At 40.7% G+C, this 16,347-nt stretch overlaps 1 protein-coding gene across 2 annotated transcripts in view; it reads left to right on the forward strand.

The window, feature by feature from the left end:
• LOC106142957 (protein slit) overlaps positions 1–16,347 on the forward strand; it is a 136,460-nt gene that overhangs the window by 116,578 nt on the left and 3,535 nt on the right. For both annotated transcript variants that reach the window (XM_060953386.1, XM_060953387.1), the window contains 17 exons: positions 1,040–1,217; positions 2,429–2,538; positions 3,094–3,263; positions 3,973–4,186; positions 4,770–4,909; positions 5,529–5,698; positions 6,781–6,948; positions 8,330–8,402; positions 9,270–9,371; positions 10,170–10,302; positions 10,723–10,832; positions 11,825–11,938; positions 12,761–12,912; positions 13,824–13,953; positions 14,649–14,726; positions 15,226–15,299; positions 16,088–16,222. In XM_060953386.1, coding sequence (XP_060809369.1) covers positions 1,040–1,217; positions 2,429–2,538; positions 3,094–3,263; positions 3,973–4,186; positions 4,770–4,909; positions 5,529–5,698; positions 6,781–6,948; positions 8,330–8,402; positions 9,270–9,371; positions 10,170–10,302; positions 10,723–10,832; positions 11,825–11,938; positions 12,761–12,912; positions 13,824–13,953; positions 14,649–14,726; positions 15,226–15,299; positions 16,088–16,222 — 2,251 coding nt within the window. The remainder of the gene's footprint in view (positions 1–1,039; positions 1,218–2,428; positions 2,539–3,093; positions 3,264–3,972; positions 4,187–4,769; positions 4,910–5,528; positions 5,699–6,780; positions 6,949–8,329; positions 8,403–9,269; positions 9,372–10,169; positions 10,303–10,722; positions 10,833–11,824; positions 11,939–12,760; positions 12,913–13,823; positions 13,954–14,648; positions 14,727–15,225; positions 15,300–16,087; positions 16,223–16,347) is intronic.

A 16,347-nucleotide genomic window follows, 5' to 3' on the forward strand; every position in this document is an offset into this window, starting at 1 on the left:
CTTAACAATTAACAAATCCCGCAATCCCGGAGGCATGTCCATATTAATATATACGTTTCAGTTCATTGACCCCAATTCAATCTACCTATTCCGATCTATGGTCAAAACTTTAAAATTACATCGACAAGTCCCGGGTTCGAACCTCGTATGGTTATGATGGCAAAAAAGATTTATTTCTGATTGGATCGGGTATTTAAAATCAAATTCAAAATTTTTTTTTATAATTTACTAGATGTGCCCGCGACTTCGTCCGCGTGGAAAAGTTATTTTGGGCGTCATTGAAGCCCCTCAAGGATGAATAATTTTCCCCGTTTTTTTTCACATTTCCATTATTTCTTTGTGCCTTATAGTTGCAGCGTGATGTTATATAGCCTAAAGCCTTCCTCGTTAAATGGTCTATTCAACACAAAAAGATTTTTTCTGAGATTAGCGCATTCAAACAAACAAACCCTTCAGCTTTATAATATTAGTATAGATTATTTGACATTTCAAACATCATCAAGACTTAATTTTTGTCATATCTTTTGGTTGCACAACATTCATTGGTTGACGTCAAATAACTTAAGTAATAACTGAAGAAGCGGTAACAAACTGCACTGCAGTATTTTCTTTAATAACGTCAACTTCACAATTATCCAAACTTAGTATACAAATGTGGACGAGAGAATACATTGTTATTAATTTTATTTATGAACATGGCCTTTTAGTCTTGACAAGACGGTTGCCTCTGTCTTCCCCGCAAGGGATATAAACGTGACGCATTAAATAAAATAAATAAATATATACGGGACAGATTACACAGATTGAGTTAGCTTCGAAGTAAGTTTGAGACTTGTGTTACGAGATACTAACTCACCGATACTACATTTTATAATAAATACTTATATAGATAAACATCCAAGACCCAAACCAATCAGAGAAAGTTCATATCCCATCATGCCCTGGCCGGGATTCGAACCCGGGACCTTCAGAGATACGTATATACCTATGTACTTATTATCAATTTCACACTATAAAACGATCCTATATTCTCCACCAGCTACTTAGAATCCAATGAGATCGCCAGCATCACGGCAGACCAGATCCGCCACTTGACCCAGCTGACACGCCTGGACTTGTCCAACAATAAAATCAGCGTGCTCCCAAACAACACCTTCGAAGCTCTCAGCAAGTTGTCCACTTTGATCGTCAGCTATAACAGACTTCGATGTGTTCAGGTATTGGGTTTGAAGCTTCTACCTCCTGGATTTAGTGCCGGTCGCATCATTACTCTGGAGAGGAGCCCGGGGTGCTCCTTTGACCATGGATTGGGTGAGTCAGGTTTTTTAAACGAAGCGACTCCCGTCTGACCTCCGCAACCTTTGCAGGGGAACCTGACCCGCATTGGATCGATCATGATTACACATCTGGATAAATAAATAAATAAATATATACAGGACAAATCATACAGATTGAGTTAGCCTCGAAGTAAGTTCGAGACTTGTGTTACGAGATACTAACACAACGATACTATATTTTACAATAAATACTTATATGTTTATCTAAAATATTTAGGACCCAGGCCAATCAGAAAAAGTTCTTTTCTCATCATGCCCTGGCCGGGATTCGAACCCGGGACCTCCGGTGTCACAAACAAGCGCACTACCGCTGCGCCACAGAGGCCGTCAAATGGATGTATAACTGTAGGAAGTATAGTTGCAAAGATAGGTTATTCCGTGTGGTTCCCGGCACCAAAACAAAAAAGAATAGGTCCACTCCATCTCTTTCCCATGGATGTCGTAAAAGGCGACTAAGGGATAGGCTTATAAAATTGCGATCCTTTTTTTAGGCTACCAACCTGTCACTATTTGGATCTTAATTCCATCATTAAGCCGAGCAGCTGAACGTGGTCATTAAGTCTTTTCGGGATTATTGGCTCTGTCTACCCCGTAAGGGATATAGACGTGACTATATGTATGTATAGTTATTCCTACAGAAGATAGAAGGAGAAAAGAGGAGACAAATATTCGGACAGCTCAGAATCCGATAGTTAGTTATTTATTCCTACAAAGTTAGTTATTTCTACAGTAACCATGATCGATTCAGGTAACTTTATTTGGTTACCTGAGTGTGTAAGTTTTCTCAATTTCATTTTTTATTTGTAACTTAAGTTTCGAAATTACTTCGAAAGACTGACTTTAAACGCTAACTCAATCCGAGTTATTTTGTTCTGTAGGTATATTTTATTTATAAATCATTAAGTAATTAATTCCATCTAGATCTAAAGTATTTAAATCATTTTTAATTTAAACTTTATTGCACAAATAGCAAATGTACCTATAGCACAATTGGCGGACTTAATGCTAGATGCATTATCTACAAGTCAGCCATTGGGTGAGAGTTGAGACAGAGAATTCAAATTCAACTTTTTTCTTATTTTCTTCAACAGCGTGACGCGTTAAAAGGCCTAACGCAACTCCGAGTGCTCTCCCTCCACGGTAATAACATTTCGATGTTAGCCGACGGGGTCTTCAGAGACTTGGAATCTATTTCACATGTGTAAGTATAACAAAATCTCAATTATATCATTAATCCTAACAGCTAAATGTGGCCTATCATCATGTACGTCTTCAAGACTGTCTGTCTACCCCACAAGGGATATAGACGTGTTTATATGAATGAATTAATGATGTACAATAAAAAGTATGATAGGCTCATAAAATTGGGATTCTTCTTTAAGGCGATGGGCTAGCAACCTGTCACTATTTGAATCTGAATTCTATCATTGAGCCAAACAGCTGAACGTGGCCTTTCAGTCTTTTCAAGACTATCGGCTCTGTCTGCCCCGCAAGGGATTTAGAAGAGTTTTTTGAATAGCGCAGAAGTACCTTCAAATCCTTATCCTATATAATCCTATATACGAGTACATATATACACAATTTTGTATATATACATATGTATATAACATACTTATATAAATTTGTACACCATACAAATAAATATATATATGTATATAAATACCTATACACTCATACATGTATCTATTGTTTTGTTATATTTATATTAAATGTGCAATAAATTGTTTAAAAACAAACAAAAACATTACCATTTTAGCGCCCTGGGTTCGAACCCGCTATATTGCGATTGCAACGCCCGCTGGCTGTCGGAGTGGGTCAAAAGCGCCGGGGAGTACGTCGAGGCGGGCATTGCGAGGTGTGCAGAGCCTGCCGCCATGAAAGACAAGCTCATTCTCAGCACGCAGTCTTCAGCCTTCGTGTGCAAAGGTAATGTATAATCTATTCTAATATTATAAAATTAAAAAGAGTTTGTTTGTTTGTTTGAACGCGCTAATCTCAGGAACTACTGGTTCGAATTGAAAAATACTGAGGCTATATAACATCACGCTGCAACTATAAGGAACAAAGAAATAACGAAAAATGTGAAAAAAACGGGGAAAATTATTCACCCTTGAGGGCTTCAATGATTCCCAAAATAACTATTCCACGCGGACGAAGTCGCGGGCACAGCTAGTGACAACTATGTATTCATGGCGACTAAGAGATAGGCTTATAAACTTAGGATTCTTCTTTTAGGCGATGGGCTAGCAACCTGTCACTATTTGAATCTCAAATCCATCATTAAGCCATACAGTTGAACGTAGCCTTTTAGTTTTTGACACTGTTGGCTCTGTCTACCCCGCTGGGGATATAACAAGATACATTGATTTTGGAAAAAAATGATGATTATAAATGACCTTTAATATAATAAAACATACATATAGCTGATCTTGGCCTCTTAGTTTTTTCCGAGACTGTTTACTCTGTGTACCCGGTAAGGGTTAAAGACGTGATTATATTTATGAATAACACTATAAGGATAAGTCCGCCATTGCAAATTATTTTTTTAAACTACATAGGTACTAATTAATTCATGTAACTGTTTTATTTAATTACTGTACAATAAATATATTAACAAACTAAAATTCCCATTCAGGCGATCCCCCCTCAGAGATAGTGTCGAAATGTGACCGTTGCTACAACAACCCGTGCTCCAACGGCGGCACGTGTTCCCCCACCCCCCGCGGCGGGTTCACATGCGCGTGCGCACGGGGCTACCACGGAGACACGTGCACGCAGCAGATAGACGCGTGCTATGGATCGCCGTGTGCGAACGGCCAGTGTCAGTTGTTGGAAGAGGGCAGGTTCCAGTAAGTGTCTAACAGATGGCGCTGATGTCGAGTTAGAGCGCGGTATCAGTGTTTGTGAGACAAGGCTTTTTAATTCTCATTTGGGGTTTTTTTTTGTCAAAATTCTAAAATTTCATTCATTATTATGGGACACTTAATAATCGTTATACTTATATCTTGACTTATATCTTGATAGGTTAACGTCAAATAAATTTCTTAAAACTTACTACCGCTTCCAAAGCGTCAATGCAGAAGAAGCGGTAACAAACTGTACTGCATGCATACATTAATTTCATAAAAATAGGGGAAAATTATTCATCCTTGAGCACCTTCAATGATGCCCAAAATAACTATTCCACGCGGACGAAGTCGCGGGCACAGCTAGTGACAACTATGTATTCATTGCGACTAAGAGATAGGCTTATAAGCTTGGGATTTTTCTTATAGGCGATGGGCTAGCAACCTGTCACTATTTGAATCTCAATTCTATCATTAAGCCGAACAGCCGAACGTGGCCTTTCAGTCATCTCAAGACTGTTGGCTCTGTCTACCCCGCGAGGGATGTGGACGTGACTATATGTGTGTGTCTGTTTCTCCATTCCAGCTGCGCCTGCCTCGCTGGCTACACCGGCATCCGTTGCGAGGTCAACATAGACGACTGTGTTGACCACCGTTGTCAGAATAACGCGACATGTGTTGACATGTTGGAGGGATACACTTGCAAGTGTGCACCCGGCTTTATGGGTATGTTATAAAATACTATGTACTTATGTATTTAGTATCGTTGAGTTAGTATCTCGTAACACAATTCTCGAACTTAATTCGAGGCTAACTCAATAAGTGTAATTTGTCCCGTATAGGTATATTTATATTTATTTATGTATGTACAGTGCCGTAAAAGGGGACTTAGGGATAGGCTTATAATACATACATACGTATGTATGGTCACGTCTATATCCCTTGCGAGGTAGACAGAGCCAACAGTCTTGCCAATAGGCTTATAGAGTTGGGATTGTTCTCTTAGGCGATGGGCTAGCAACCTGTCACTTTATATGAATCTCAATTCTATCAGTAATCCGAACGCGGTCTATCAGTGTTTTCAAGACCGTTATCTCTGTCTACCCCGCAAGGGATATAGACGTGACCATATGTATGTATGTTCTTTAACATAATGTGAAAAGGTACAAGACTTTCTTTCTTTCTCTCTCTCAATCTCAATTCTATCATTAAGCCAGAAAGCTGAACGTGGCCTGAATATTTTCAAGACCGTTGGCTCTGTCTACCCCGCAAGGGATACAGACGTGATTATTTATATATGTGTATATATATATATGTATGCATGTATATAAATGTATGTTACCAGGCGAATTCTGCGAGAAGAAAATACCATTCTGCACCACGGAATTCAACCCGTGCGCTAACGGTGCGCAGTGCGCGGACCACGGCAGCCATTACACGTGCGCGTGCCCACGCGGCTACTCCGGCCAGAACTGCACGGTCAATGCTGATGATTGCGTGAACCATATGTGTCAGGTGAATGATAATCTATTATTTATTTATTTTTTGATATTTTTAAAGATTAATTTTCAAGATTATCACACGTTCACGTCCTGTGTGAAATGGTAAAGTGTAGTTTGTTCCGCCGCTTGTTCTACACACGCGCTTTGGAAGCGGTAGGTGGTAGGTAGGTACAAGGTATCACTTATTGACGTCACATCACTTAAATCTAATTATCAAGATTTAAGTGATGTGACGTCAATAAGTGATACCTTGTATTTATATGTTTGCATAATTGTGTAGTTGACGTTATTGAAGAAAATGCTGCAGTGCAGTTTGTTATCGGCTGTTCTGCACTGACGCTTTGGGAGCGGCGGAAAACTTAGTTTTAAGTAATTTATTTGACGTCAGCCAACATATCGAAACCTTGTTTATTGCGCACTAGAGGCCGCCCGCCACTTCGTCCGCATGGAAACCCTATCAATCCCGCGGGAACTCTGGGATAAAAAGTAGCCTATGTGTTATTCTGGGTCTTCAGCTACCTACATACCAAATTTCATGGTAATCGGTTGAGTAGTTTTTGCGTGAAAGAGTAACAAACATCCATACATCCATACAAACTTTCGCCTTTATAATAGTAGTAGTAATCCTACTACTATTATAAAGGCGAAAGTTTGCTCTTTATTCGGACCACTGCTCTTTTTATGTGAAATGATATTATATATACTAGAGGCCGCCCGCGACTTCGTCCGCGTGGAATCATTCCCGCGGGAACACCGTTTTATATTTGCAATGTACTCCTTTTGTAAACAATAAAGCATTTACTTACATCGAGGCTAACTCGATCTGTATTGATGCCGTGTGGTTCCCGGCACCAATACAAAATAGAATAGGACCACTCCATCTCTTTCCCATGGATGTCGTAAAAGGCGACTAAGGAATAGGCATACAAACTTGGGATTCTTTTTTAGGCGATATGGGCTAGCAACCTGTCACTATTTTAATCTCAATTCTATCTTAAAGCCAAATAGCTGAACGTGACCATTCTGTCTATTCAAGACTCTGTCCACCCCGCAAGGGATATAGACGTGACCCATATGTATGTATGTGTGTGACAGAACGGCGCCACGTGCGTGGACGGGCTGGACGAGTACCGCTGCGCGTGCGCCGCCGGGTTCGCCGGCCGCTACTGCGAGGCCGCGCCGCACGCCGCGCTCGGCACGTCGCCGTGTGCGCACCACGAGTGCGAGCACGGCGTCTGTTATCTACCCGCTTTGGCTATACAGGTATGTAACAAACAATATTGTTTGTCTATAAATATTTGTGAGTGTGGTTCCCGGCACCAATACAAAAAAAGAATAGGACCACTCCATCTCTTTCCCACGGATGACGTAAAAGAAAAATCCCAAGTTTATAAGCTTAAGGGGTAGGCTTATAAACTTGGGATTCTTCTTTTAGGCGTTGGGCTAGCAACCTGTCACTATTTGAATCTCAATCCTATCTTAAAGCCAAATAGCTGAACGTGGCCTATTAATCTTTACAAGACTGTTGGTTCCGTCTACCCCGCAAGGGATATAGACGTGATTATATGTATGTATGTATGTGAAGTACACGCCTGTCACCCTTTCCATCATGTCTCCTGTCTCGGGTCTGCTGGAAGACATTTCTTTTGAAATAATCAGAACCTATGTTATTGACGGGCTTTTATGGCGCAGCGGTAGTACGCTTGTCTGTGACACCGAAGGTCCCGGGTTCGAATCCCGGCCGGGGCATGATGAGAAAAGAACTTTCTGATTGGCCTGGGTCTTGGCTGTTTATCTATATAAGTATTTATTATAAAATATAGTATCGTTGAGTTGGTATCTCGTAACACAAGTCTCAAACTTACTTCGAGGCTAACTCAAGCTGTGTAATTTGTCCCGTATATATTTATTTTGTTTCTTGTGTTTATCATTCTCGATGTTTTCTTTGTACATAATTTATTAACTAAATTAATAAATTAACCCAATATTAGTAACTTTTCAAACCAATCTGGCCATTAATACTGTCACAAATAAAATGAAAAAACAAACTTAATTTTGAAAAAAGAAACAAACTGTTAGTTTTGAATTTGGAATGTAACGACTTAGCCGTGTGATACCTACCCGCTTTAGCTATACAGGTATGTCCACACAAAACTCAATTTTTGTATTACTATCACATTTTATAAACGAACTTTCTCTGATTGACCTGAGTGTTGGATGTTTATCTATTAATTTACTATTCACTTTTCTATGCAGTGCCGTGTGGTTCCCGGCACCTATACAAAAAAGGAATAGGACCACTCCATCTCTTTCCCATGGATGTCGTAAAAGACGACTGAGAGGTAGGCTTATAAACTTGGGATTCTTCTTTTAGGCGATGGGCTAGCAACCTGTCACTATTTGAATCTCAATCCTATCTTAAAGCTAAATAGCTGAACGTGGCCTATCAATCTTTACAAGACTGTAGGCTCTGTAAACCCCGTAAGGGATATAGACGTGACCATATGTATGTATGTATGTATGTCACTTTTCTATTTTTTGTATGTCTATAAATAGTTGTGCGAGTGGAGTTATACACGTCTGAAATAAGACAATACTAAATTAGTTACAATTAGTATAATAAAGAGCAGTATTTCCTACGCAGGACGACATTATGATGGAGAGGAGCGCCATGGTGCCCCACGACTACCTGTGTAAATGCGCGCCCGGCTACTCAGGTAATTGTAGTTTGTTTGTCCAAATTCAAACTTTTATTTGCATAATATGAGTACAACAGTATGAAGATCTAGTATTTTACGGCCTCTGTGGCGCAGCGGTAGTACGCTTGTCTGTGACACCGGGGGTCCCGGGTTCGAATCCCGGCCACGGCATGATGAGAAAAAAACTTTTTCTGATTGGCCTGGGTCTTGGATATTTATCTATATAAGTATTTATTATAAAATATAGTATCGTTGAGTTAGTATCTCGTAACACAAGTCTCGAACTTACTTCGAATCTAACTCAATCTGTGTAATTTGTCCCGTATATATTTATTTATTTATAAATTTATATTTATTTATTTACATATCTTTTTTTTCCGGCTTTCTTAAGACGAATATCTTTAAGAGATTTATTCAGTAAGTGACGGACAATATTTTAAGGTATCTTTGATGCTAAGACGCTGCCGGTTAGATTCAACTATTTTTATGTATGGGCGTCTGCCATTGTTCTTTATATGTATACTAGATCTTCATATTTACCCTTTCGGATGTTGCAAACATTTTTATTTGTTTGTTTGTAAACTCGTCAATAGTGCCCGAAATCGCCGAGTTTTTAAATTGAATTGAGTTGAATGGAATTGAATTAAATTGAATGAAATGTAATGGAATTGAATGAAATGGAATTGAATTAAATGAAATGGAATGGAATTGAATGAAATTGAAGGAAATGGAATGGAATTGAATGAAATGGAATGGAATTGAATGAAATGAAATGGAATTAAATGAAATAGAATTGAATTAAATGGAATTGAATTGAACTGAACTGAATTGCATTTGCATGAATTGAATTGAATTGCCTTTATTCTTTGAACATTTAATTTCCAGGTCGTTTCTGCGAATATCTCACATCACTCACATTCAACCACAACGATTCCCTCGTCGAGTTGGAGCCGCTTCGTACCGCCCCCCAAGCCAACATCACACTTGGTAAGCATACTTATATACGTCACGTCTAAATCCCTTGCGGTGTAAACAGAGACAACAGTCTTGAAAAGACTGACAGGCTACGTTCAGATGTGTTGCTTGATTGTAGAATTAAGATTCACATGGTGTCAGGTTGCTAGCTTGAAAGGAGAAGCTTATAAGCTTATCCCTTAGTCACCTTTTAAGACATGCAGTTTGTTCATGACATGTTGTTGACTTCTGCACTGACGCTTAGTAAACATATTTGACGTCAACCTATGTTGTGAAGAACCAAAAAATATATGACAATTATTAAGTGACTAGCTGTGCCCGCGACTTCGTCCGCCTGAAATAGTTATTTTGGGCATCATTGAAGCCCTAAATGGTGAATAATTTTCCCCGTTTTTCTCATATTTACTACTAGCGACCCGCCCCGGCTTCACACGGTTGCAAAATTCGGAAAAAATTATACATAAAAACCTTCCTCCTGAATCACTCTACCTGTTACAAAAACCGCATCAAAATCCGTTGCGTAATTTTAAAGATTTAAGCATACAGACAAACAGACTAAAATAGCGACTTTATTTTATACTATGTAGTGATTATTTCTCCGCACAAAATAGTTGAAGCGTGATTTTATATACCCTAAAGCCTTCCTCGATAAATGGTCTATTCAACACAAAAAGTTACACCGCTTCTTCTACACACGCGCTTCGGAAGCGGCAGTAGTTATAATTAGATTTAAGTAATGTGACGTCAATAAGTGATACCTTGTGTCAAATTATGAAAATAAATCTATTCTATTCAATTCTTTTCATTCAGTTTTCAGTACCACACAGCAACACGGGGTTCTCATGTATTTTGGTGACAATGAGCACCTCGCCGCTGAGCTGTTCAACGGCCGGGTCAGAGTCAGCTACGACGTGGGGAACTATCCCACTTCAACCATGTACAGGTACGATGGCTACTGCCTATCCCTCTTCTAAGTTGACAGTATGGCCCTGATACCCATTTATTTTGGGGGCGAATTAAGAATCCATTGGTAGTACGTACATACATATGTAGTCACGTCTATATCCCTTGCGGGGTAGACAGAGCCAACAGTAGAAAGATAGGTAGATAGGCCACGTTCAGCTTTTTGGCTTAATGATAGAATTGAGATTCAAATAGTGACAGGTTGCTAGCCCATCGCCTAAAAGAAACATCCCAAATTGATAAGCCTATCCCTTAGTCGCCTTTTACGACATCCATGGGAAAGAGATGTAGTGGTCCCATTCTCATTTGTATTGGTGCCGGGAACCACAAGGCAGTAAGAACCTACAACATCATGAACAAAGCTTTTAACAATCAACTGATTAATTATATTTTATTGCAGTTTCGAAATGGTCTCCGACGGTAATTACCACAAGGCGGAGCTGATAGCAATCAAGAAGAACTTCACCCTGAGGGTCGACGGCGGCCCAGCCAGGTCCATCATCAACGAGGGTCAGTGTCACGTCTATATCCCTCGCGGGGTAGACAGAGCCAACAGTCTTGAAAATACTGAATGGCCACGTTCAGCTGTTTGGCTTAATGATAGAATTGAGACTCAAATACTAGCCCATCGCTTAAAAAAGAATACCAAGTTTGTAAGCCTATCCCTTAGTCGGCTTTAACGACATCCATGGGAAAGAGATGGAGAGGTCCTATTCTTTTTTTCTTATGGTGCCGGGAACCACACGACAAATTTATATCCCGTGCGGGGTAGACAGAGCTAACAGTCTTGAAAAGACTTATAGGCCACGTGTTTGTTTGGCTTAATGATAGAATTGAGATTCATTGTGCAAAGTGACAGGTTGCTAGCCAATCGCCTAAATGAAGATGCTTATAACACTGTCCTCTTAGTCGCCTTGTACCACATCGAATAGAATAGATTTATTTTCAAACTTGGATACAAGGTATCACTAATTGACGTCACATCACTTAAATCTAATGATATCTACTACCGCTTCCAAAGCGCATGCGTAGAAGAAGAGGCGGAATCAAACTACACTGCAGCACTTTTACCGTACGTGGACATCCATGGGAAAGAGATGGAGTGGTCCTATTCTTTTTTTCCGGGAACCACACGGCACTGTACTGTCGTATGAATATTTACATACATACATACATACATATAATCACGTCTATATCCCTTGCGGGGTAGACAGAGCCAACAGTCCTGAAAAGACTGAATGGCCACGTTCAGCTGTTTAGCTTTAAAATATAATTGAGATTCAAATAGTGACAGGTTGCTAGCCCATCGCCTAAAAGAAGAATCCTAAGTTTGTAAGCCTATCCCTTAGTCGCCTTTTACGACATCCATGGGAAAGAGATGGAGTGGTCCTATTCTTTTTTCTTATGGTGCCGGGAACCACACGGCACTGTACTATCGTATGACTATTTCGACTTATAAATATATGTATCAGTATTTTAACCATAGTATCATATTTTTGCAGGTAGTAAAGAGTTCCTACGTCTGGAGAGGCCGATGTACCTCGGAGGAGTCCCTGAAGAGGTCGCCACTGACGCGTTCTCAAAATGGCACCTGAGAAATATCACCAGTTTCAAAGGTATTTGTCTATTATCTATACTAATATAATAAAGCTGAAGAGTTTGTTTGTTTGTTTGAACGCGCCAATCTCAGGAACTACTGGTTCGAATTGATAAATTCTTTTTGCGTTGAATAGACCATTTATCGAGGAAGGCTTTAGGCTGTATAATATCACGCTGCAACTATAAGGAGCGAAGAAATAATGGAAAATGTGAAAAAAAAACGGGGAATATTATTCATCGTTGAGGGCTTCAATGATGCCAAAATAACTTCCACGCGGATGAAGTCGCGGGCACAGCCTGTAAATAAATATATACGGGACAGATTACACAGATTGAGTAAGCCTCGAAGTGGGTTCGAGACTTGCGTTACGAGATAATATTTCAACGATATCTACTATATTTATTAAAATAAATATTTAAACATATCCAAGACTTAGGACTAACAGATAAAGTTAGTTTCTCATCATGCCCTGGCCGGGATTCGAACCCGGTGTCACAAACAAGGATAACACGAAGTCTTATGATTGACATAAATTGATTTTGTCCCGTGCCTAATTTGTGCCGTGTGGTTCCCGCACTAGTACTAAAAAGACTAGGATCACTCCATCTCTTTCCCATGGATATCGTAAAAGGCGACTAAGGTATAGGCTTACAAACTTGGGATTCTTTTTTTGGGCGATGGGCTAACAACCTGTCACTATTTGAATCGCAATTCTATCATTAAGCCAAACAGTTGAGCGTGGCCTATCAGTCTTTTCAAGACTGTCGGCTCTGTCTACCCAACAAGGGATATGGACGTGACCATATGTATGTATGTATGTATGTAATTTTCTCCCCAGGCTGCCTGAAAGAAGCGTGGATCAACCACAAGCGGGTGGACTTCACGAATGCAATCCGCGTGTCCCGCACGGCAGCCGGCTGCGGCGAGGAGGACACCCCCGCGCCCCCCAGCGTCTCCGCCGTCCAGGAGGACGCGGGGAAGCATCATCAGGTCAGACGAGACGAGAATTTTCGAGAAAGAATTAAATAGTTTATCAATTATTCAATTCTTGCTAGAACATTCTCGTAAAAGAGAATATAATACAAAACGTACGTATAAAACTAAACCAGCTCAAAGCTGGTTTAGTTTGTCTTGCGGTGAGGGAAAACATCGTGAGGAAACCTGCACATTCAGGCAACTGGATGTGTAACCATGATGGATACAATACGGGTTAGGTTCCCCTGCAAAGGTTGCGGAGGTCAGACGGGAGTCGTTTCGTGTGAAAACCTGACTCACCCAATCCAGGGTCCATGGTCGAAGGCGTACCCCGGGCTCCTCTCCAGAGTGGTGAGGATGCGACCGGGACTAAAGCTGGGAGGAAGAGAAGAGCTGGTTTAGTTTTACCTTCAATTTATGCTTTGCAGAATGATGCGATGAAGCATCATGAGGTCTAAAGATATTATGGAGATAAGCAATTACATACATTACATACATACATAAAAATCACGCCTCTTTCCCGGAGGGGTAGGCAGAGACTACCTCTTTCCACTTGCCACGATCTCTGCATACTTCCTTCGCTTCATCCACATTCATAACTCTCTTCATGCAAGCTCGGCGGTTTCGGGTACTTTTGACCTGACCATTTACCAGGACGTCCTTAATTTGATCAAGATACGTTCGTCTAGGTCTTCCCACTCCGACCTTTCCCTCCACAGTCTCCTAGTATATCTGCGATTTATTTATTTATTGAAGATAAGCAATTGATTAAAAAATAAAACAGTTCCTTAGGAAGTCTAAGTCCATAAATACATATAATCACGTTTATGTCAGACAAAGCCAACAGTCTTGAAAAGACTGACAGCCAAGTTCAGCTGTTTGGCTCAATGATGAATTTGAAAGAATCCATTTTTCATTTATTACAGGACCCCTGCGTACCGAACCCCTGCGCCCGTGGAGGCCGCTGCGTTCGTGAGGAAGGTTCCTCATCAGACTACACGTGTCGCTGCCGAGCCGGAACCGCTGGACCACAGTGCGAGCTGAGAGCTTCTATCGGTGAGTTTTGTGAGGAAGGCTCTTATGAAAGCTATCGGTGAGTCTGGTGTAGTTCATGAGGAAGGTTCTTCATCAGATCAATATCATCGGACCACATTGTGAGTGTAAGTCTTCTGTGAGTTTTGTGAGGAAGGCTCTTATCAGAGCTATTGGTTAGCTTGGTGAAGTTCATGAGGAAGCTTCTTCATCAGATCGAAAACATCTGGACCTCATTGCGAGTATAAGTCTTCTATCTGTGAGTTTGGTGAGGAAGGCTCTGAGCTATTGTTGAGCTTGGTGACGTTCATGAGGAATGTTCTTCATCAGATCGATATCATCGGACCACATTGCGAGTGTAAGTCTTCTGTGAGTTTGGTGAGGAAGGCTCTTATCAGAGCTATCGGTGAGCTTGGTGAAGTTCATGAGGAAGCTTCTTTATCAGAGCGGGAACAAGCACCGCATAACTTTATCTAATAAGGAATAGACTTATTAAATTGGGATTCCTCTTTTAGGCGACGGGCTAGCACCTTGTCACTATTTGAATCTCAATTCTATCTTTAAGCCAAACAGCTGAACGTGGCCTTTCAGTCTTTTTAAGAGTCTCTCTCTCAGCCCGCGAGGGATATAGAAACTTTTATGAAAAGTCGCTTCTCTCGCTCTTGTTTTTAACTTTACTATTTTAACGTTTTAAGTTAACTTTCATGATTCTTGTCCAGGTGGAGCCCCAGTGATCAGTCAGAGCAAGCTGCCGCCCAGAAAGCAGCAGGCGATCAGCAATGTCCAGGCCTCACCTGGTGAGTAATGTGCCAACGAAAATATAATGTGAAAAAAAATTACTGCTTTTTTAGAGTAAAAAGTAGGTATGAATCGGCTCGACCGCCATCATAGAGAAGATCTTTTTATTTATTTATTTATGTACACAGATTATATACAGGAGCATTTAATACAGTAATTCTAGTACAAAGGTGATGCTTGTTTCAAAAGAAATCTCTTCCCATGAGTTTTTTTCACATTTGCCATTATTTCTTCGCTCCTAAAAGTTGCAGCGTGATTAATATACAGGCCTTCCTCGATAAATCGTCTATTCAACACAAAAAGAATTTTTCAATTCGAACCAGTAGTTCCTGAGATTAGCAAGTTCAAACAAACAAACTCTTCAGCTTGGTATATTCAACACAAAAAGAATTTTTCAATTCGAACCATTAGTTCCTGAGATTAGCGCGTTCAAACAAACAAACAAACTCTTCAGCTTTATAATATTAGTTAGTATTATAGATATTTCGCCAATTTCAGCCGCTCCACCCCCCAAACAGCAGTTGCCGGCGGAGCATGCGCCCGGCGCCGCCAACAATGGCGGATGCAGGAAGGTGAGAGATCTATCCTATGATACTGTAGCGGGATATCAAAAATAATTGACAATTTAATTGTAATAATAATCTTCTTCGTCATCTTCTTGCCGTGTGGTTCCCGGCACCAATACAAAAAAAGAATAGAACCACTCGCATCTCTTTCCCATGGATGTCGTAAAAGGCGACTAAGGGATAGGGTTGCAAACTTGGGATTCGTTTTTTTTAGGCGATGGACTAGCAACCTGTCACTATTTGAATCTCAATTCTATCATTAAACCAAATAGCTGAACGTGGCCTATCAGTCTTTGCAGGACTGCTGGCTCTGTCTACACCGCAAGGGATATAGACGTGATTATAGGTAATGTATGTATGTTTAATAATAATAATCTTCTTCGTCATCTTCTTTCCCCTATTCGTAAAAGGCTACTAAGACACAGGCTTATAAGATAAAAACATATTCTTTTAGGCGATGGCGCTAGAAACGTGTCACTATTTGAATCTCGTCTCTATCTACCCCACAAGGGATATAGACGTGAATGGTCACGTCTATATCCCTTGTGTATGTATGTTTCTTAGAGCTATCTCAAGCTGTGCTATCATATATTTGTGTCACTGTAATAAAACATATGTATATACATACATATGTTTTATTACAGTTGCATGCACAGCTTGCATCAAGAGAGTTATGAATGTGGATGAAGCGAAGGAAGTATGCAGAGATCGTGGCAAGTGGAAAGAGGTAGTCTCTACCTACCGCTCCAGGAAAGAGGCGTGATTTTATGTATGTATATATTTGTATTGTATAGGAAGCGACGCGGGAGTTCATATCGGAGGGCTCGTGCCGCAGCCGGCGCGCCGTGCGGGGCGCGCGCTGTGTGGCCTCGCGGACGGCGTGCGGTCGGCAGCACTGCTGCGCTCCGAGGAAGACTAAGAAGAGGAAGGTAAGGTTTAACACATCGTGGTGAAATGCCTGCGATCCCATGATGCCCTCGAAATGGCAAGGGCGAACGGAGGGGTTTTAGTGGGTAGGCTGGTATACTAGCTGCCAGGAGTCCTACTCTCTCCC

The sequence above is a fragment of the Amyelois transitella genome, chromosome 31 (assembly GCF_032362555.1).
Source record: "Amyelois transitella isolate CPQ chromosome 31, ilAmyTran1.1, whole genome shotgun sequence".
NCBI lineage: Eukaryota > Metazoa > Arthropoda > Insecta > Lepidoptera > Pyralidae > Amyelois > Amyelois transitella.